The sequence below is a fragment of the Nyctibius grandis genome, chromosome 4, assembly GCF_013368605.1.
Source record: "Nyctibius grandis isolate bNycGra1 chromosome 4, bNycGra1.pri, whole genome shotgun sequence".
Classification (NCBI taxonomy): Eukaryota; Metazoa; Chordata; class Aves; order Nyctibiiformes; family Nyctibiidae; genus Nyctibius; species Nyctibius grandis.
This window is the reverse complement of record NC_090661.1, coordinates 92284243-92305688: the sequence shown is the minus strand read 5'-3', so window position 1 is coordinate 92305688 and position 21446 is coordinate 92284243. Positions and strand designations below refer to the sequence as shown.

At 41.0% G+C, this 21446-nt stretch overlaps 1 protein-coding gene across 1 annotated transcript in view; it reads right to left on the bottom strand.

The window, feature by feature from the left end:
* SORCS3 (sortilin related VPS10 domain containing receptor 3) overlaps positions 1-21446 on the bottom strand; it is a 316197-nt gene that overhangs the window by 5514 nt on the left and 289237 nt on the right. The window contains exons 19-25 of the mRNA XM_068397886.1: positions 16276-16462; positions 13147-13280; positions 8975-9098; positions 6382-6494; positions 4347-4478; positions 2370-2469; positions 127-232 (exon numbers count right to left, since the gene is read on the bottom strand). Coding sequence (XP_068253987.1) covers positions 127-232; positions 2370-2469; positions 4347-4478; positions 6382-6494; positions 8975-9098; positions 13147-13280; positions 16276-16462 — 896 coding nt within the window. The remainder of the gene's footprint in view (positions 1-126; positions 233-2369; positions 2470-4346; positions 4479-6381; positions 6495-8974; positions 9099-13146; positions 13281-16275; positions 16463-21446) is intronic.

Genomic DNA, 21446 nt, shown 5'->3' with positions numbered 1-21446 from the left:
GGGAACTATACTGGTCTAAGGCCAGCATAACTCACTCTACATCTGCAATTCAGGCACTGCTCTGCCTAGATCACCTGTAAACCACCCTGTGTCTCCTCCTCTCATCCCCCAAGTTTCCCAACTTACCTCTTGAATTTGTAGATTAAAAATACAGCCAAGCCTACAAACACCACAGACAACAACATCAGCATCGCCGAACTGCTATGACCCGTGCTGGAATCAACAAGGGGTGCTGCAGGAGGAAAGGCAGAGCATTACATTTACAAGATATTATTAGAGAACATATAACTACCAGAGAGTTGAGCTCAACTCTGTCTTTGCCACATCTGCTTTATCACCACTGCATGGTGCATGTTGTTTTCAGCAAGACCAATCAGTAGGAAACAAATTGATTCTCTTGTCCTTTGAAAGCCTAGCTCCTTTTTCAATAGAGTGCAGTCTAACACACCCTACTGAAAAGGCACAGCAAGCCATGCTTAGGCACAGCAAGCCATGCTTAGCTGAATGGCTGATCACCCCTGTGTTAACACTCTGGGCTATTTCTTTTCAGGCTTTTTCAGGGACTGGAGAGGAAATGAAATTTGTGAGGTGTGGCTTAATGCATGTCTGTTCCCCTATTGAGAAGCTACCTCAGAGCATCCATGAACCGTATGACTCTCACCTTCCAAGGACATGTCTCACATGTGACAGGGATCCAGTCTTGTAAGAAGCTTCAAGGTTCATTGTTGTATTGGACCTTACTGACTTTTTAATCGAGTCAATTTTCATAATGTGGAAGAGCCCAAAGCAATAATCCTGGACCCAAGCACTCACTACATTATAAAATTTTGGAGATTTGATCCATCTATCCTTGCCGTTTTGGGTGGGCTAAATAAAGTGTATTACTATATCTTGTTTATGCAGCTATTCCCACAGCTCATCAGAGCAGACCATCTTAATGACCTGAGCACTATGCTGAGAATCAAGAGTCTGACAAGAAGTCTCTAATGATGCACAAATGATAAGTAGCAGCTGGGTGTCTTTTCACTCTGCATAAATATTTGGTTTTGGTTTTTCACTGTTCTCTATTCTTTTTCTGTCATCCAAAAGATGGAAACAAAGTCTATGTAAATAAGAGTCACTTCTGGTTCCATTGAAAAATTTTCACACTTAAGAGTCTGATCCTGCCAGTATTCTGCTTCCAATACTTCTATGGACTCTTTCATGGAAAGAACTGGCTGTCATTTCACCTGAGTCAAAATATTATGGGAATGGTCATGAAACAAATGCAGCACCCCCCACTGGGGGCGGGGTGCGAGAATAGTTGAGCACTGTAAGCTAAATCCACACTTTGCAGTGTCTTACTAGAACAAACCCGGATTCTGAACCTGGAGACTGCAGATATTTAGATCTCATTCTCAGTTTCGCAGATTAGCTCATTCCAGCCTACTCCTATTAACATCTGACTCTCATTCCCAAGCGACAGTCAGACAGTGAAGGAAAAAAGGCATTACCTGTAGCATAGGTCATGAGCCTTGGTATAGCCCAGCTCTTGGCTCTCTGAGAATCTCATGTAAAAAGAAGCTAAAGTGTATTATCCCAGGACATGAATCCCAATCTGAATTTCAGAGAGACTATCAGCAATGTCACATGCACAAGATCCCACATTTCAGATAATTGCACAGGCAGTCATGAAAAGCAAGGGCAAAAATAAATCCATCATCTCCTCTGTAGTCATCACGGTCCCAGCAACAGCTAAGAGCTTCACACTAGGCTGGCCGAAATTCTCAGCTGTAGCTGAGAGCTTCACACTAGGGCGGTTTAAAGCAACGGGGGTGATGAAGCTTAAAGCGACTATTCATTACTCTGTAAAAATGGAGATAGGTAGCACTGAAATAAGTTCGAATTTGTAGAAGTCAATATTCAGGCACGTATTCCCCATATGAGGACTAGATCTTCTTTTCATGAGTACTTTGACCCTAGAAAGCTTCCTGGCTAGTCATAACATTAACAAGCCCTTTGCATAAGGATTTGATCCATGAAAGTAATACTCCCACTGAATTCCACAGGTGCCCAATGAGGACTTAATAGAACACCATTCACCTGATTTTCTAAAACACTTGAAAAACATCAATACACTCGTTAATTAAGCCATAGGGAACTCTTAAAAGGTACTTTTAATACTTGTACAAACTGGTGCATGAAGATGCCACAGCTGGATTCTGTTTTTAACACTTTCTGCTTCTACCACAGACAATGTCTCAATACAATCAATCCTACGTAACCCAGTAGCGCATACCAAACTGGGAGCGCTCTGATGTAGACTGGTTCTCCTGGAGTTGTCTGAAGCCTCAAGAGAACCACAGCTATGGATTTGACTCCACACTCACCTAATGTTAACTGAGTAACATACACAATGACTTCAACACCAGGCTTCAGTTCAAACTGGACCAGGTTCTGGTTGAGAGCATTAAAAAGGATTTCTACCACCTGATGAAATAATAAGAGATACAGGTAGTTACAACATAGAAGACAGCAAGTGCTGGAGAACATTCAGGAATGCAGGTATCCTACGCGTGGTGACTAACATCTCTTACTGGCTTCAGGAAGAGAAAGGAAAAGAGAGACTTAGGAAGTGGAGAAACATGTACCTGTGGCTTTAGATGGAACTGCATGTTATTGCATACAAGTCTCCCTACAGGACTTTTGAGACTCACAGAGTATGTTATTATACCTCTCCTGGGAAGTAAATCAAGGAAGTTAGCAAATTTATTTTTTTTTTTTTTTGCAGGGGTAGGGGAGGAAGGAAAAGAACTAAGGGTCTTTTCACCCTCCACAATGCCCTCTGAGTTTGATCTAACGCACTTGGAAATCACTGACATATTGGCCTTTCACTGGTGGATGATGGAACTGAGTTAGGTAGTCCAGCCTAGTAACGCTTCTTTACTCACATTGACAGGACAATCCTAGTCATGTAGCTCCTGTTTAAATAGGCCATTGGGGACGAGACAATTCAGTTTTGAAGATTAATGGCAAGGGGCCTTGGACTGGAGTTTTGCTCATGGCTCAGCAACACAGCTATGATGTGTTATTTGGTTGCCTCAGAGGACGTACTTGGCATGTCAAACTGGAGCTTGAGTTGATTAATGCCTGGTCTCCCTAGAGTAGTTCTGATGGTTGGGGCACAGCTATTCAGTAGTTCTGATGTCCTGCTCTCCAGGGCAGAGCTCCTCAAGCAGAAGCCAACAACAGGTGCCAAAGTACAATTGAGCAGACTGTCAAATAAAATTAGAGCACTAGAGCTTCAGGCCTCATAGTCAGCTAGTCAGAAACCTAATCTGAGATGTCTGCATGATACTGATATATGAAATATTGACACAACAGCTTGTTCAGAGGGAATTCTAATATGGGTATATCCTACTGAACAGGATGGAAATGACTCCAAGAAAATCCTTCCAAAAAGCCTTCCAAGCCTTCCCACCATAATGCATTCTCTTCTGCACACTACCAATTCATAAATTTAAGAGGCCAGCTTTGCTAGCTTCCTAGGACAAATGTACTACTCAGAGGGGACTGACTTTGCTCAGTGGGTGACAAGAGCTTCCACAGAATTCAGCAGTCCTCTGACTTATTTAATGTTTGATCACAGAAGAGTTACTCCTCCAAGAGTTACTTGGAGATGGGCTCACATAGCTTGCACACGGTAAAAATGCTGCATACAAGAACATTAGCTAGAGCTAAGCAGCCTTTCCAGCAGTACTTCACTCCTTTGCCTTTATAGAGCTGATTTAATCACTTGGTAATTCTAGCATGAAAGCTTCAGCAGGCTAGTGCTGTTGTTCCTAGCTCTTCCCTTGCCTGCATATCACTGTTGCTATTCATCACTGTAATTACCTATTTATCTAAATGGATGGATATTGTAACTTCCAAATATAGTTTGCACACGCCATTCGCTGCTGCAGAAAAAAAAGGTCTTGTTCCAGTGATATACGAGCTGAAGAGCCTGATTTACTTCTAGAAAACCTCAGTATATTATCTTGCTGCTTTGGCCTCTGTCTATTAGCATTCCTCCAGGGAGTAGAGGGAGTACATATTCAAGGTTCCTTTGGCCATAACTACTGTAATAAGGACACACCACTGATCTAGGAAGAACCACTGCTGTAGACTGTGACATATCTCAGTGAGGTATTAGAAAAGCCTGGTTTTCCTCTGAAAATAATTTTCTTTAATGCCATGAACTATACTGCCACAGTCCCAGATGTATCCAGTTCCATCACACTTATTGTAAGTTATTTCCAATGCTGCACAAGTTAAGGGGCCCATGTGCAACTGGCATGATAGGAATGAATGAATCCTTCTTTCCTTACTTGCTCCAGATTAGCCTCACTGCTTTTCCTCCTCTCTGTTGTGTTTTTATGGGGCAGTATGAAGAGTTCAGCAGAAGTAGGCAGCCCAGGAAATACAGCTACCAAGATCTGTTCATCAGGGATACCAGTCACCTAAAAGAAAAGTAAAAAAGAGGTCTCTATCTGCTTCTCTGTTACTAATGTTTCCATTCACTATGGGGAAACTGTGCTCCCATGGAATTGTTATTTGCCGGTTCCACTGCAGGTGTTGTAGTCTCAATGAGCTACTCTGCCCATTTGGTGTGTCAGAAACAGAGGTTTCTGCGAATGATTCACTCTACTTCATTTCTAGAAGTAAATGCAGGCTTGACAACATGGCTGGACCCAAAGATCTCAACCCAAAGTCCAAGCCTATCATGTTTCTAGATCTGATTTTTCCATATGGTCCTTCTCACTACAAAAGAATGACCCAAAGTCAGATTCAGAGAGTCTGGCTCAGAGTGACCACTGGTAAGCGTGCAAGTAACAGGGACATAGGAAGAAAATTGCCTGCAATCACCTTCTAATATCAGGTTACGGGGAGCCACATGTGCCATATATGAATAACTTAATGTCTCCAGTGGGAGACTTGTTACTACCGGGGCTGATCAGGAGGGCTTGTGCTAGGAACTGCTCCATTTGCTGAACCAAGAGTCAGTTCTACATCTGACTCTCACAACTGTCTTCAGCATGACCTGCCCACTGAGGCTACTGCCCTTTCTCCCCAAATCCAAGCTGTGCATCCTCAGTAGGGCAGGAAGCCTCTCCTCCCTCAGAAACTCTCTGCTACATGAGGCTAACCCCATCAGCTCCTTGGTCCTACCCCACCCCAAATTCCTTGGCCTCATTCCTGCACTGAAATGCATCAATGAGGCAGACCATTCCTGCTGATCCGTTCTATGAGCATAGACATAGACCACAGGCTGTAACCAAATAGTCACAAAAGGATATACAAGCAAACACTTCTGCTTGATTTCTACTGTTGTCTGTAATCATTCATAGTTACGACCTAATTAATTTCTTTTTTCTCAAGCTTGACACTGAATACAGTAAAAGGAAACAGTAGTTTAAACAAATGAACTTAGTGTTTTCTCAGGATGGAAAAACAATCAAGGAAACTCCTCTAAACTGCGAATTTTGAGTGGGCTGCAGATGAGAAAAGCTGACCAGCAATGTACTTTCTCTGTAAAAATAACCAGCCTCCATTTCTAAGAACAGCTGTAGCAGAAGCAAAAAAAAGCAAGATAAATTTTTGACAGAATGTAAAAAACACAAAAGCTTCCCTAAATCTATTCCCTGATTTCACACAAAACCAAAGTCCCTGGCTATTTGATTTCATAAATTATTCTGTCCCCTTTCCTGCAAGAATATGAGTGCTAGTTTACATATTCTAATTAATCCCAAAGGAAGATTCAGTGTCTTCCACCCACAGAAGTCTCTCTTTGTCCTGTATTTTAAAGGTAAGTTATTTTTCCCTCTGAAGCCTCATTTTTTTGCCCCAGTTGGAAAGGGAGTAGAGCTTTACAATGTTCACCAGTTGCTACACATAGCTGCATTAGAAGACTGAGTATTAGGAAGAGATAAAAATATCTTCCTCATGCATCCAACATACTACAATGTCTGTCTTCTGGGATGAAGTGGATCAGCTGTTTAACAACACACACTAACACTACCCAAATGTTTGGAACAGAAAACAGTAGATACTATAATATCAATTTGGCAAAATAATAATAATAATGATAATATTACAATCTAGACTTTGTAAAAGTCCTCAGGGATATTAAAAGCTAAAAAGCACCACAGAAACATTAATAAACGTAATTACAATATTTCCACAAAATTCCCAATATAGTTTGCCTCTGTAAAAAGATCCAGCATATTAAGCAGCTTTTTATTGATTTAAAATGATAGCTTCATTACTGCTGTTCTTTCCTATTCTTTTAAGCCAGCATGTTGAAAAAGTGCATGTTTTAACAGCCTAGTCAATGTTAGTACAGATGAGGAAACAGATGCTCACCTGTGCTAGAGCTCTCTTGATGACTTTGCCAATGTCTTGTCTCCATTCAGGGATGTCAGGGTTATGGTAGTCCAAGTTGGGAGAAAATGACAGGAGCTGAGATTGGAAATACTCTGGAATAGAAAAACAGTATTTATGAGAAGATTAAACAGGCTGTGTCCAGGGTACAGCCAAGGGTGCAGAAGACAACAGGAAGACCATAATTAAATTATCTTAAAGCAAGAGAGAGAGGAAAGGCTGAAGGAAGAAAAAGGGCTGGCTAACACTAAGGAGGACAGAAAGTTTGCAAGGAAAGAATTCTTATAAAAGTTCTTATAAAGGACGTTTTGCCCTAATGCCAACTTGTGGCTTTTCCTAGAAGAAATGGAAGCAAGAAAGAGAGAAATGAGAGGATGTCTTCCCTTCATTATGCCTCTGGGCCTTGTAATTTTGTCACTCAACTTCATCAGATTCTGCTTACGAGGAAGCTGAACAGTAAATAAGGCAGCATCTGGCTGAAATTTGGAAGGTCTGTGCGATTGCATGCATTGTGCTCTGCAGAACAAACACTTACTGTAAGTAATGTTTTCAAAAGCAGGTGTTACCTATTTGCTCTCCTGGAGGGAAGCCATGAGTGGTTAATACCCCAACAAATCAGAACCCAGTGGTGCTAATGACTGGCTAATCAAGCAATGGCTATTCATGAAACACTTTGGAATTACTTCCTAACTGACTGATTTCAGGGAGGAAGAAAAACTTCCTAGACTTCAAATACAGAACAATTTAAATTTTTCTCCAGTTCCAACTCTCCCCTCTGGAGTCACCAGAGACCAAACCTGGAATCCTTATGACAACTGTGCACAATGGGCCAGTGGAAGGCATAGACCGAGGATGGGAATCATGCTCATATATAAGTTCTCAGGGTAGAAGACTCTCTTTTCTGGTTTTGGAGATGTGCTGTGCCTCACCTTGAAGCACCTGATCTCCAGGCACTTCAAATAAGTACCATTAATCATTTGTAAGAAGGTACCAGTTTTAGACCAAGATAAACCAGCAAGAGTATAAATGAGGAAATCCACAGAACAGCAGGGATGTGCCAGCACAGCATTTATGTTGCACCTTTTGCAAAAGCTGTTCTTTTTAGATGGTGCAGTATATTTTTAAATAAAACAAGAATCAAAGAGAGCAGGGAAACTCTCCTGAGTTCTGAAGGCTTAACCCAGAGCCTGATACATAAAGCCTTTGACTTTTGAACCCTCAGTACCATGTACAATTTATTTTTTGAGTAAATTCTGGTCTGTTGATCACAATTTGAGAAAACCCTGAATAAATCTCTTCCACTGCTAACACCAGAAAGACATGCCTTCCTGCCTAGAGCCACAATAACTTATCACGGGATGCAGAGTAGGATCTTTTAAATAGAATGGCAAAATTTCTTACAAGGTGTTTAAAAACAGAGAGGAGCGCTCTGTGGGAGATCACCTGCAGGCAACCCTCACAGATATGCTTGAATCAGGTTTATTCCAGCAACTAGTGGAAAGATGCAAGTTTCCCAGAAGTAAACACTGCATTTTGTAAAGCTCAAAATAATCAAGTATAGGGTTACTTACATTTGCTAATAATGAGTTTGGATATTACTAAATCATATTAACAAATTGTTAAAACCCATTGCATTTCACAGCCAAGCAATCAATAAATATCTATTTAGCTGGTTGTTAAATCTGAGCACACAGTTTTCCAGCTACCAGCAGGACATTTAGTTATATTTAATTACTGAAACAAGACACACATAGTTCAACTACACAGTGCAACCTGAGTTATTTGAAGCCCAGGTCTCTCAATAAAACTTGCTATCAAAAGAAAGGCTTGCCCTTGAATGCTGCGTGCCAATAACTGGATAAGGAAAATGAGGACTAGCCCAGGGTGGGAATTATTCTCTGGAGAAATCTCAGTCCTCACCAAAACTGCTGAGAGAGTCCTTCCACTCAGCCTTTACCAAGCCGCAAACTGGATAAGCTCTGTGGTCTGCCAAAGGGTGCTTTTTGGAGCCTATGACGTGCAGATATGGCAAGAACATACCAAACATTACCCACAGGGACGTCCAGTGGACACACTCAGACCTCCAGCTGTGGCATGGAAGATGAGCAGAGATACCAACAACAGAGTCATTTCTGGCCCCTATTTTCCAGACCCCTGCAGTTTATACAGTCACTGTACAAAGAGAAACACCAGATGTATTCAGGCCACCTTAATGATGCACTATGACTACTTCTTTCCACAGCTAGGAAGCAGAGGGAAGGCAGTCTGGCTACAGTTCTAAGTGTTTTTCTTTTGGGAGTTCCCAGTCAGGGTGTACAGACAGACCAATAGGCAAAGGAGACACCAGCCGCTTTTCTACAGTGCTGAGCTTACAAATTTGGCTAGCTGTTCCATCCAATTCACTTCTGTATTTTGTGATCATGACACATCTGAGCTATTTTATTTGCAGTTTGTATTCAGAGGTTCCTCCAGCACTAGGGAGTTCAGTTCAGAGAGTTCATTTTGGTTTATCAGTGACTGTCTGTTCTTCACCTCTAGATACCCCTGAGATCTGATTGTAAAAGGCTGAGGGTACCATGCACTGCGATCTCCTTGGTGTCTTGGATGAGGGTGTTGCCTGCAGAAACCTGCACAGTGACAGTGTTTATCCCCTCCACGGCGAAGATGTATGAGATGCTGCTTTCCAAGGTGATGAGTGGCTGCAAAAGGTAAACACAGACAGTAATTTCAAAATCAGGATGAGATTAACTCAGGATCACAACATGCACCTGACTAATCCACCAGGCCATGATATCCTTCCTCCCTGATACAGGAATGGTGCTCCGAGTTTGCATGTCCTGCCAAGCCCTAAACGTGGCCCAAACACCACCCAGTGACAACTGTCCCATTGGCAAAGGTTTCTCTCACTTCAGTAAGTGCTTCCTGAAATATTCTTCCACTGAACTGCAACCCATTATGCTACGAATACCTCAGTAGAGCTCAGTCAGCAATTGCAGAATTAGCGCTGCAGAACGCAGTGTTGTACATACAGGCATGCACACTCAGCACAGTTGCAACATCAGCTCTGCAAAACACAGGTTCCAGCTCAAACCAGCATTTGAATATAAACCAAAGTTGCAGATGCTTCTTCAAACCATTCATATCGTTCAGATTCAGGAGCAGCTCTTGCTCTTATGAGCACAAATCTATCTCTGAGCAACTCTGTTCAGGACAGAGTGAGGGCACTTAGCATTGCCCTGTCCATGCTTTGAGCCTGTAGCTCCAACCACAAGCTGGCAAACCATGATAACAAGGCTGAAAGCATGTCATAGTACCTGAAGACACTGCTTCTGAATGTGGCTGAATGGTTTCCAGAGTAAAGCTGACCTGCATTTAGCCAGCTCAGAGCCCTGGCAGAGAAGGCTGGCTTTATCTGCACCTTCTCAAGCAAAAATATCCTTGATAGCACTACAGCTTTCCTCTTTGCATAGCAAACTCTCACACTGATACACATCTAGATGAGAAAATTGCACTGTGCTCGGGAAAAGAGATTTGCATACTGAAAATCAAAGGTCTAGCCCTTGCTGTGCCATTGATCTGACAGCTTGGTTTATAGACAAATTTCTTGGTTTAGATTAAACCATTAAAATGAAAATAGTGATACTAGCCTCCACTGCAAAAGCACTTAGAGGTCTGAGAGCACAGATAAAACCATTGTACCATTGCTATTGTCCCTTCACCCCACCGCCAGTTTGTTTCCAGAGGAAAACCCCTCAACATTCACCTTCCAGCTCTCACGCTTCATCCCATCAGACTGCCAGTTTGCCTGCATTTTACAACAGTGGCCATATACGCCATTTTCATAGCCAAATCAAAATTACCACTGGCATACACCAGGCTGGCAAACACATTTCCCTCCCTGCAGAATGCCACCTTCCATTTACCGCCTCATCCATGAGCTGAAAAAGCAGTAGAAAAAGTAATAAATTTGTTTGATCACAGGATAATCACAGACCAAGTCAGCAAGGATGCCAGCTTGTGCTAGCCCTGGAGGCCTAGCTAACATATAGTTAGACAGGCACACATCCTGGACAAGCAGAATGGACCTATATCGAACTGCATGATATTAGCAGTCTTCCTGGAGGTTACAGGTCGTGATTCTGTGCAAAGGCAGATAAGAGGAACCAATCTGGCCTTTTAAAATACAATTTTTCCTTTTTGTATGTGTGTATGCTGGACATTCCGTTATGGATGATTTCACCTCCATCATGGAGTTTCAACAGTCAGCCAACTCCTTAATTTTAATTCAAGCACCAAGACCTGGAAACTAACTCTAAATTAAATCAAGTATTTTAAGGTTCGTTTGCTCAAACCTATTAGACAGCTGGACACATTTACTAAACTGGACCTGTGTTAATCCAAGCAAATTGGCCTTTGGGTATACTGCAAAAATTAGCACAGTAGAAATTCAGTACAATGGTTCCAGCAGGGTGAGGAGGGCAATAGAAGAGCCTCAGCCAGGTCATTTGAATCTAAGACAACACTCGCCTGTGCAGCAGCACAGAGAGTACCTTAGTGAGACTGCACAGTGACACAAGACACATCTGGTTCTGCCTGGGATGCCTACAGGCTGAACAGGAAAAGAAGCTGCAATCGCTCAGCACAGAACCAGAATATATCACCTAACAATACTAGTCACTATGCACAATATTACACACCTCATCTTGTAATTCACACACAAATCAGTGTCCCCATCTTCCACCTGTACTAAGAACACCAGTTTGCCCATGAGTGGGCACAGAGAAGGATCTGACATGTACATTAAACATTCCAGAAGGAATTTTGATGTGATGCAGACTGTTGTCCTGGAAAAAAAAGGTGGCTGCTGCTGTTATGTCTATATCCTTTGCCATACTTCTGTCAGAGTTGAAGTTAAAGTACATTTAATGAGGCAGCTGGAGATAATGCTTTGCAAAGAATGGAAGGTGCTCCGAGTCTTTGATTTGGCCACAGCTAAGTGGCACAATCTTTACTAATCCACATCTCAACATATTTCAGCAACATGTACAATCACTCCAAGGTATCATCAGGATCAGCTACTCCATGTACAGCTATGTCCAAAGCATCCATCCCAAACACATCCATATCTGCTTATACTCTGTTGCCTCTGGGTCTGAAATTTAAGCTAGAAGATAAAACAGGTAACATCATATTTATAACCCAGATGCAAGCACCATGAGAGCTGCATGGAAACCTTCAGCAAACACCATGGCTTTGCTCTACCTTTTCTACATTACTTCCTATTTCAAAAAATCTTTTTAAGGCCCTATTCACAACCAAATTCTACATTAAGGACAAAAGCAATGGCAGGAAAACTCTGACACCTGGGTACATCGGAGGGCTCAAGCAGATCATCAAGTTACCAGTACCTAAATTGTCTCAGATGTACTTTAATAGTTGTCCATGTGTAAGCACTGAGCCAAAAATATCTGAACTGTAATGTGATTTTGCATCCCCTTCTTTCAGTGCAGTATAAATTATGTGGAATTACCTGGTACTTGTCATGGACTTGATGTGTGCATGTGGGTGGTTGCCACAGCACAGCTAGGGCAGAGCAACTTGCTAAGTTATAGAAAGTGGTTTTTGTTCCTGAGCTCTTCCAGTGCCTCAATTATGCTTCCATAAAAACAGGTAAGTTCTTACAATAAGCTTCCTAACTTGACGTAAAATCCCAGTAGACACAGCATTTACTGTTGTTTTTTTTCCTCTTGCTACTGTTGGTAACTAGGGTAAGAGGTTAAAACACAAGCAGCTTTGTCAAAGAGAAAATAAAATACTTGCGTGCCTTCTATTTTTTATCTCAAGTTCCATATTTCATGTAAAATCCCCATTTTTTTCTCCTGTGATCTCACCTCAGCGCCCACCTTCAATTGCAACTCAATAATGTACACAATGATGTGACTTAAACTGCTTTTGTAAATAACAGCAGATACTACGTTGCAAAATTATCAGATGTACGTTCCACAACTGTCATAATGGAGGATAGTGCCTGTGTGTCAGCTGTCTCACTCCCACAGCCTGCAATAAAAACTGCAGCTAATAAGCAATCCTGCTCTCTTCATTTGAAAGCATGACCGCAACTTGTACTTTCACTTACTTTAATTATTGATAAAAAAGCTCTTTATAATAATTTTTTGCCAAACATTTGAAAATTCACTACAAAGAAGTCTCCCTTCTCTCTCTAGTATATCCAAGACTGTGAACAATGGTCACAGACAGACACAAACAACTCATTAAGAGTCTAGCTTGAAATTCAGATACAACTGGTTATTTAAACACCAAGAGCTTTAAAGTATTGTGTTGGAATCCAGCATTATATACTGCATACTGGTACATAATGGAAACCCCCATAGTTATTTGAACACTAGCAGTTTTTAAACACTATGTTGAAAGCCAGTATTATCCCATATATAGTGGTATGTAATTCAGTTAAGTTGCAAGTGAATGCTGGTAATAACAGTGGTCTTCAAAGCTCAGTAGGGCTGATAACAACCAGATGTAAAAAAGTAATGACTCCTAAGAACAACATAAGACAGGAAGAAATAAACTCACAAAGGTTGAAGTTCAGATAATGACAACCCTTTTTAGATAAGCAAAAACCTAAAACACAAAACAAGCAAAGGCAAGAAGTTTTTATTAGGGCTGAGAGAGTTCCCTGTCTGGTGCAGCAAGCTTAGGAAATAAAAATGAGCCAAATGGCAGCCGTACCTTGGTGCTGTTACCAAACCACCAGAAGTAGGTAAGCGTGCCTGCCTGGCTGGGCCAAACTACTGCAGTAATGTTGACATCCTTATTTCTGATGGCAACAAAGGGGACACTCAGATGGACGTGCTCCACTGGACCTGTGGGAAAAGATAGTTCATTATTAGAGGCTTTGAGTTAAATCCTCCCTGAGCAGTTGTGAACAGTAAGGATCTTTCCTTTAAATAAATCAAACGTCTCATGTCAGCAGTGAGACTCTCTTATAGCAATATAAGGCACTTTCAGCAGTCAATAAGCAAAAGAAAAAGATACAAGATTAATAAACATAAAATCACATATTTTTTCTCACTCATAATTCTAGGAGAGCCAGAAACGCATGTTTTCAAAGTGCTAATTTCAGACAGGGTCATCACTGTGTTTAGAAGAATTTTTTAAATGCAGTTTGAGGGAGAGCAATGAACTGACTTTGCACTGGATAGGGCAAGCTGCTATTGAAAGCTTGAGGGACAGGACAACAAGAGAGAAAGAAGGTGTTTTCTTGAAAATATATCCACTACCAAGATTTGTGGGAAAATCATTTTAGCCAAAATGATTTAAACCTGATTATATATTATGCATTTATGACTTGATTAAATACTCCCTGACAGTTCTTTAGAAGGTATCCAAAAGAAAGATTCATGATTTTGGAAATACTTGGTACCTTTTTGACTTGGGTCTGACCTTGAGAAGTCTTTGGGGAGTCAGTTACCACTAGCAAAAAGGCAGGAACTACTTGAAAGATGTGTGCATTGGCATATTAAAGCATTTAGCAGACAGAAGAACTTGTTTCTGAAACACTTAAAAAATAACAAAGTATCAATGCAAATTTGTGTCTAATAAATGCAAATATCCAGAATGAGTCCAGTGCATGAAGCTCAGAATTAAGAAGCCAGTTCCCCTCCAAAAACAACGTGTAAGAAATACTGAGGTTTTGGTTGTTAGTTTGTTTAAAGCTTTTACTATCTCCATTGTTTTCCTTCTTTTTCAATTTTTTGTTTTTACTGGTACTGAATTTCAGCTAGTAATTGCTGCACATCAGGCAGTGTTACTGAGTCTTTCTGGATCGTACCTTTTAAAACACAGCAAACTGATAGACTATCACTGTGAGAAGGAAAGGATGAAATAAGAAAGAAGTGATGTGGGTTGTTTTGGATAAGACATTAATTCTGGAAAGCAGGAAATTTGCCAAATTTAACCAAGATGATTTTCTTGTGTTATGTCTCAGCTTTTCAAGCATGAAATGGGGACATTAATCACTTCTCCACCTACTTGGATTACAAGGATTTTGGAGAGCAAGACCTGTTCTTTTACCACCAGACCATACAGCTCCAAGCACAACGGGACACTATTTTTGCTTTTGGCTCCTAGGACCTTGTTCTTTTCTGCTCCCCCTTTCCAAAGGAGTGTCTACCAGCAAGTCACTCCTGAAAACTGCCCATAACAAGTACTCTAGGTTCTTGAGAATAGCAGGTTCGCCTAAATATTTTGTAACAGTGTATGTAAGAGGAAGAATACTAATATCTTCACTTCCTTTAAAATGAAGGGATGAACAGCTTGACAGCAGATTCCAGAAAGGTGAAAAGTTGACTGAACACTGATAAAGCTGCAGGGTAGAAAACTGCTGTTGCTTGAGGCCAAGGACCTTCTTTCTCATTTTTTTCAGCACAGGATTCCAGCATCAGACAGATGGTATAATAAAGGTGATTTATATAGCAGGCATTTTTGTCTGTACGTTTGAGCTTCAAGGTCAAACCTCCTATATTGACTAGTACATCCAAATATATTAAAAGTCTAGTACTGAGGTATCATCTTATTTCAAGTGTTAGCATAAATGTAAATGCTTGCAAAATACTTCCCTAGAGATAACGATAATAAGTTGGCCACTTAAGAACACTATAAAAGTCAAAGGAGAGATCTGAGAGGCTGAGGAAGAATAGGGCAGAGTAGTACAACCAGGCCAAGCAACTGCCCTTTGTTGCATTCTGCTCTAAAATCCTCACCATGAAAAAGCAGTTCCTACGAGAAAAATCAGATAATCCATACAAAGCTGGTTGTTATCACCAGGTAACCATCACTTTTGTCAGCTAATGGCCCAAGGTGAAGGAAAAAAACAGTTAATGCTCTAATAACAGGTTGTTAACTGCAGCCATGATTGACTTTGAGGGAATTATGAGCATAATAAAAGCTTCAAGGAACATTTATTCCTTCACACAGGGAGCTTGAAATTAAAAAGAAGAAAAAAGTTCTTGAGTTTTGGAAATTTCTGACTTGCCTCCTTCCAGCAGAAAATCTCAAGTAAAAGACAGACAGACTAGAAGACATTCTGACAGGCTAAGGGGAAAGACAGACATGACTGTGAACACCATTGGGGCAAAACCAATGAGGTACATCTGAACACAGATGGATCTAGCAGCCCAGGGGATCTAGTAGCCTGAGAGCAGGACAAAGAACTGGGATCCTCCTGGTCTCATCCTGCGTTCCACACTCTCTGGTCTCTCCTGTGGCTTTAAGAAAGCCAGATGGGGCCTCTATATTTGAGTCTGGTCGTTTGCCAAGTGGAGAGGAACTGCATTCATCTACCAAACAGGAGGGAAAAGTCAGGGATGCATGTCAAACACATGAAAAGCAGCACATTAGTCCTCAGTACATTCATATCCCAGGAAGTATGCTCACAATAATATTTTTGTTTTATTTAATAAGTCCTGTAAACTCCTAAATCCTGAATAACTGACTCAAAATTTAATAGATTAATATAAACCTCTTCAATTTAGAAGTATATTGAAAACACACATTTGGAGTTTGTTTCATATGCTGTTTGGTCTCTGACACTTTCATAAAGCCCGAGAAACATTTTCAAACTTTTCTCTGTACTTGAGAGAACTGCAAATATACTTCTTTTAAAAGAAGATTCCCTTCCTCTTCATTCAATAAAGTTTACTTAAGACAGAATAGTGTCTAAAAGTCCAAGCCTTTGGAAGAGCATAAGCTGCATATGTAGGCGGGTTTGCATGTGTTCTTAGGCCTCACTGAAGTTGCGGGGATTTTTAGTGAGGTTAGGGTTTTCACCCAAGGAATCCAGCAGCTGAAAGTACTTACAGACCACATGCAGGAAGAGGACAGCGGTGTCAGAGCCCAGGCTGTTCTCTGCATATGCCGTCACCTGAAAGATTCCAGCACTCTTATACACATGCCGGATGCCGTCCTCAACAGGGCTGAAATTAGCATAGGATACTGCAATGCCATCTCCAAAGTCAAGCTGAATGTTTGTCCTCTGGAGATCACCCTGCAACAGAGAAGGCTGGATTAGAAAACTGGGCTGATAAGAGTGATTTATATTACCCTCATCCCACTTCTCTGTTCCATTGCATTAGCATGGACACACACTCGTAACTTCACCAAGAAAGCCTAGCTTTGTTCTGTCAGCCCCCAAAGGGGCCAGACTCAAATCAACACCAGGTAATTATATACAAGCAATGCTTAGAATAGCCAAACACTTATACCTGTAAAGAGATATTATTCCCTCATCTTAGGTTTAGACATTTTGTGAGGGCAGAGTACCAAATGTGCATATATCAAGGGGACCACATTTGAATCACCTAATGCAATGCATGGTTGGGGATTATGTCTCACTGAAGCGGCCAGGGCTTTGCACAGCCTTTCGTTGAGCAGGTGGTGTCCGACAAGTACCTCCATCAGAGGCAGTGAGATGGGAGGCACTACACTGATGGTAGGCTAGATGCTACATGGAAAGCAATTCCCACATGCAAATGGAAGCATCAGGGACATTCTGGAGACATGACAATGGCTGAAGGGGCTCTCCAAGACGTTCCAAAGAAACAGAACCTAGTCACTGAGATGCTGTAAATCTAGTCTAAGCTAGTTTTCCAGGCTTCCTGTATAGTCAGTGGAAGAGAGAGAAAGACAGACAGCAAGAGATCAACACATTCCCATGCTAAGATAGAGACTGGTGACATGAATCATCTTCTGCAAATATCGATCCCTGTATTGTGATGAGAGAGAGTCTAGATGACTAGTTTCAGTTAGACATGTAACGTCAGAATGGCTGAATTTATACAGGTTGAGCCCGATATCGAGGACTGACACCTTTTGCCTAATGCCAGTCAACACAGAGATAGGGCCTCGATACAGAGGAGAATGAAGTAGATGACAAGAAAATCCCTTCTAGGATTACTGTCAATGACAGCTATTAAATGATGGAGGGAACAACAGACAAGAGATTCCAGCATTGTAGGTATTGTCTAGAGGTAGCAGCTGCACTGTTTTAATTTAAATCATGCTTTAAACCACTGTAGCTGAACTGCAGAAGTGTCTGTTATTTCAGTTTCTTGGAGCCTTACTTTATACTTGTCCCCAGCTGACTAAAAGTAACACAAAACAAGGCTAACTTAAACAGAGCTAAAGCCCACTGCAGTGATTTCACTAAACTGAAATAAAACTACACCTCAGATTAAATCTCTGTAGCTTTCTGCATATATATATAAGATATACTGGCCTAAGTCATTTCCTTTCATGAAAGGTCTCCACTGTATTCACTATGGCTGAAGAAGATACCACTATCTTTTGGAGATACTTGTAGCCCAAAACCGAAACCAATGCCCAGATATATTGAGGATAAAAGTGAGATTCCAAAGTAAAAAAAAAAAAAAAAAAAAAAAAAAAATAAAAAAATCTCTGCTCCTAAATTTAGCTGTTGTTTTGTTTTGGCTTTTTTTTGTTTGTTTGTTTGTTTTTTAATAGGAAATTCAGAAATATTTCATGGCCATCTCATAAAACCCATTATAGCTGTAAGTGCACAGGGTCAGGGTCAAAGCTAATGTACAGTTCCAATACATGCTGATCTAAGGGAGGTAAGCAACCATGTAACTCACAGCCAGTTCTGATGTACTTCCAATCCCTTCACAGCCAGCTCAAATCCTGCAGGGTCCTACATCCACCGGGCTCACTAGAAAAGACCACTGAACTTAGAGATTTCACTACCCTTGGGCCAGGTATTGCACAAAACAAACCATGACTTCGTAGAAAAACCATGCAGATCAGACGAAGGGAAAAGATTGCTTGGGACAACCACACATGTGACAGTCCATAAAAGTTTTAGAGCCGACAGCACCAGCTTTCCTCTGAGCAGTAGTTTTTAAGTTTACCTGTGTGCGGCAAAACACATGGCTTGCAGCCTGAATTCTGACTGTGAACCTCACATCCATACGCAATTTTTCATGTGGTCTGAATGCATTCATAAGTAGCACAGATCTGTTTTGGATCATGACTTCTTATCATCCCAGGACAGTCAGGTTAAAGGCAGAATATTTGCTGGATCATGGAAAAAGAGGTCCTTAAATCAGGATTAAATAGCTCACAGGCTGTTCTAATCCAAATGATCAGCAACTGAGACCAAAAGTGAAAAGAAACATCCATGAAAGGCAAGAGGTCCCAGTTCTTGCCTCCCACTGACTCCAAACTTATGGGAGCTGCTGCCTTACTGGCAGTTGCCATCAGCCTGTATAAGTGGCAATGATGGTACTGACACAGGGAGGATGCTGTGTTCTGCTACTGGTCCCAGCCCTGAAAGTGAACCTGATCTTGTCCTTTGGAAGGAAACCTGGGAGCACAGACAAGAAGCCAAACTACACTGAAGTAGATCCCCTGTGTAGATAATCAGGACCGCAGCATGCCCCACAGACTTTGTCTTCGTCATAGGCTATGCCTGCGTTAACAAAACAGTGTGTAGGCAGGGTATGTGATTCATGTGATTCAAAGCAAATTCACAGATGTGAATACTTGGAGTCTTCAGGTAGACACCCATATAATCAGGGTTATTACATGTAGTTTTTGAAAGACGAATATTTGGTTATATATGTTAGATCTCTCTCCTTCCTTGGTCCATCACTCCCATTCCACAGGAGCCAGGGGAGTTTCGTCTATTGACTTGATCAGGGCACCATTTTCACCTCTGTCCTACTAGGACATTAAAAATAAAATATAAACAAAAAAAAACCCATAGAGGACTAGAGTGGTAGTGACACTAAAACCTATCTATAAGATTGAGTAGCCAATAACATCCTTTTCCCAGAGAGTTTTTTAAGTCACTCTAAAAAGTTCTCTAGCAGGGGCAAAATTACACTCTTGGGATATTCAGTTATTTGAAGAAAGACTCCCACAGCTTGCTAAACCTTTCAAAACCAGTTCTCAAGGGAATGTACTAAGACCACAAGTTCATCTCATATGGAAGACACTGAACAGAAGATAAAAATTTTATCTGGGCTGGATTCATCACTGGCGACCTCAGGTTGAAATCTCTTGCACCCATCGTGGCAGTTCCTCTCTCATGCCTTACAATTCTCTTTTCTGTTTCCTCCTTGTTTCTCCAATGCAATTCTATCTGAAATGAGAAGGTTTGAAATGGAGAAGCAGGAACAGATTTTTCATGACTAAACAATAGCAGATGATCTTTCCACCCAATTATGAGAGGTGGGTCTTCAATGCAAAGCCTGCCTATTACACTAATCATGTTTTCTTTTTCCTTTCCATACCTCTGTATCCAGTATATAAAATACTAAAACAAGTGTGCTAGCCCTGCACATGATGTCAGATATTCTGGTGTTTATGAATGTAAATTAAAATAGAAATGAAGTGGAGGCATTTCAAATGGAAAAAAAAAATCATTGTTCTCCATATATATTCAAAAGGCACATTTTATTGCTTTAAGCCCTGTAAACTACCAAACAGGAATGAGCTAGAGGCTGTCACAAAGATTGAAGCTCTGCGTACTGAAATCATTGAGCAGGCAAAGGGTGGTGGAATGGGTGGAGAGAAGTATTGCCATGGAACAGCCCTCCAAAGTCATCTCCCCATCAAGACTATCCTGGAAACGTTTTCCTGCCTGGAAGCCACACTCACAAAGCGACAAAAACTGTAGAGACAAAAACAGTGGTTGAAATTTTGACCTTCTGAAGTTAAGAGCCAAACTCCCACTGATTTCAGGAGGGCTATATTTCATCCAACATATGCTTGGAGCTGGGGGGAGTGGAATGTATATACATGACATATTTTCGTTCTTCTAATGAAGCTCTCAAATTGTTTGCATAATAAAAGGACATGGATGTGGCTATCCCTTTCTATAAACACAGTTTAGCAATCTTCTAAGAGATGTGCAGAGCTCCATTACTTGCTCAGGTTTGTTCTTTGAATAGTTACTGCTTGCTTTTTCCGCTCACTTGCAATTACAACCCTGTTACAAAGCCTTGCCATCACCTTGTAATTACTGAAAGAGGGAAGCTGTGAGATGGCATAAACAGAAGACAAAGGAACAGAACAGTTCAGTAACTGGAACTGCCACATAAACAACCATTTAGGCCTGAGGGGAGTTTATGTATCCTTCAGAGGGGAGCTGGGGATTCACGGAAAAGATAGGTGCAAAACCAGATTCATAGATCTGGTCAAGAACACAACTCCATATAGCAGCAATTTGGCAGTCTATTATTTCTTTGTGCTCAAACTCAAAGATGAAAAAAAAAGGTAAAAAAAGGTTCTTATCTCCTCATGTTCCCTTGCATATATACACAGCCCAAATCACAGTCCAGCCCCATATTTCTAAAAACACAGCAAAATCATTATTGTCATTGCCATGCACATGTTCTGAATTACCACTGTGAACAATACTACTAAAGCTAAATCTATAAATCCTGAGAAATTTAGTTTTCTGTTAACTATGCTAAAGTCTTCATTTACCACTGGACAGCATAAAGGTCAGTCACATCAATATATTGAGGGTGTGTAATAGAAGGAACTGATGGGTAATCACAAAGTTGCTGATCTGGGTTAGTCTGAAACAGTAGGAAGGCTGAATGGAGACCACACAGATGTATCCATAGGAGGGCTTGTCAGACTGCTGTTTGGCTCAGAAAGTGAGTGTAGACATACGTGCAAAACAACCCACCAGGAAACAGACTGACCAGAGAAGGTGGAGGGAGGCAGGAATGAATCTCTATGACAGCAAGGTATGTAATAATTAAGACTTCTACAGAAATTATTTCTTCCAACTAACAAGGAATACTTTGATGACAATTCATTTGTCTCAGGTTCATACTGAAAGATTGGAATACTTTTGCCCAAAATCTCAGCAGTGTTTTTTTTTTCCCCTCTTAAAATATCTATTCTTTTAAGAAATAAACTCAACACACAACTCCCTGAGGAATAAGCTTGTTCACCCTCAAGGACATGTTCTTGAAAATTCTCTTCCCTTAGAAAAA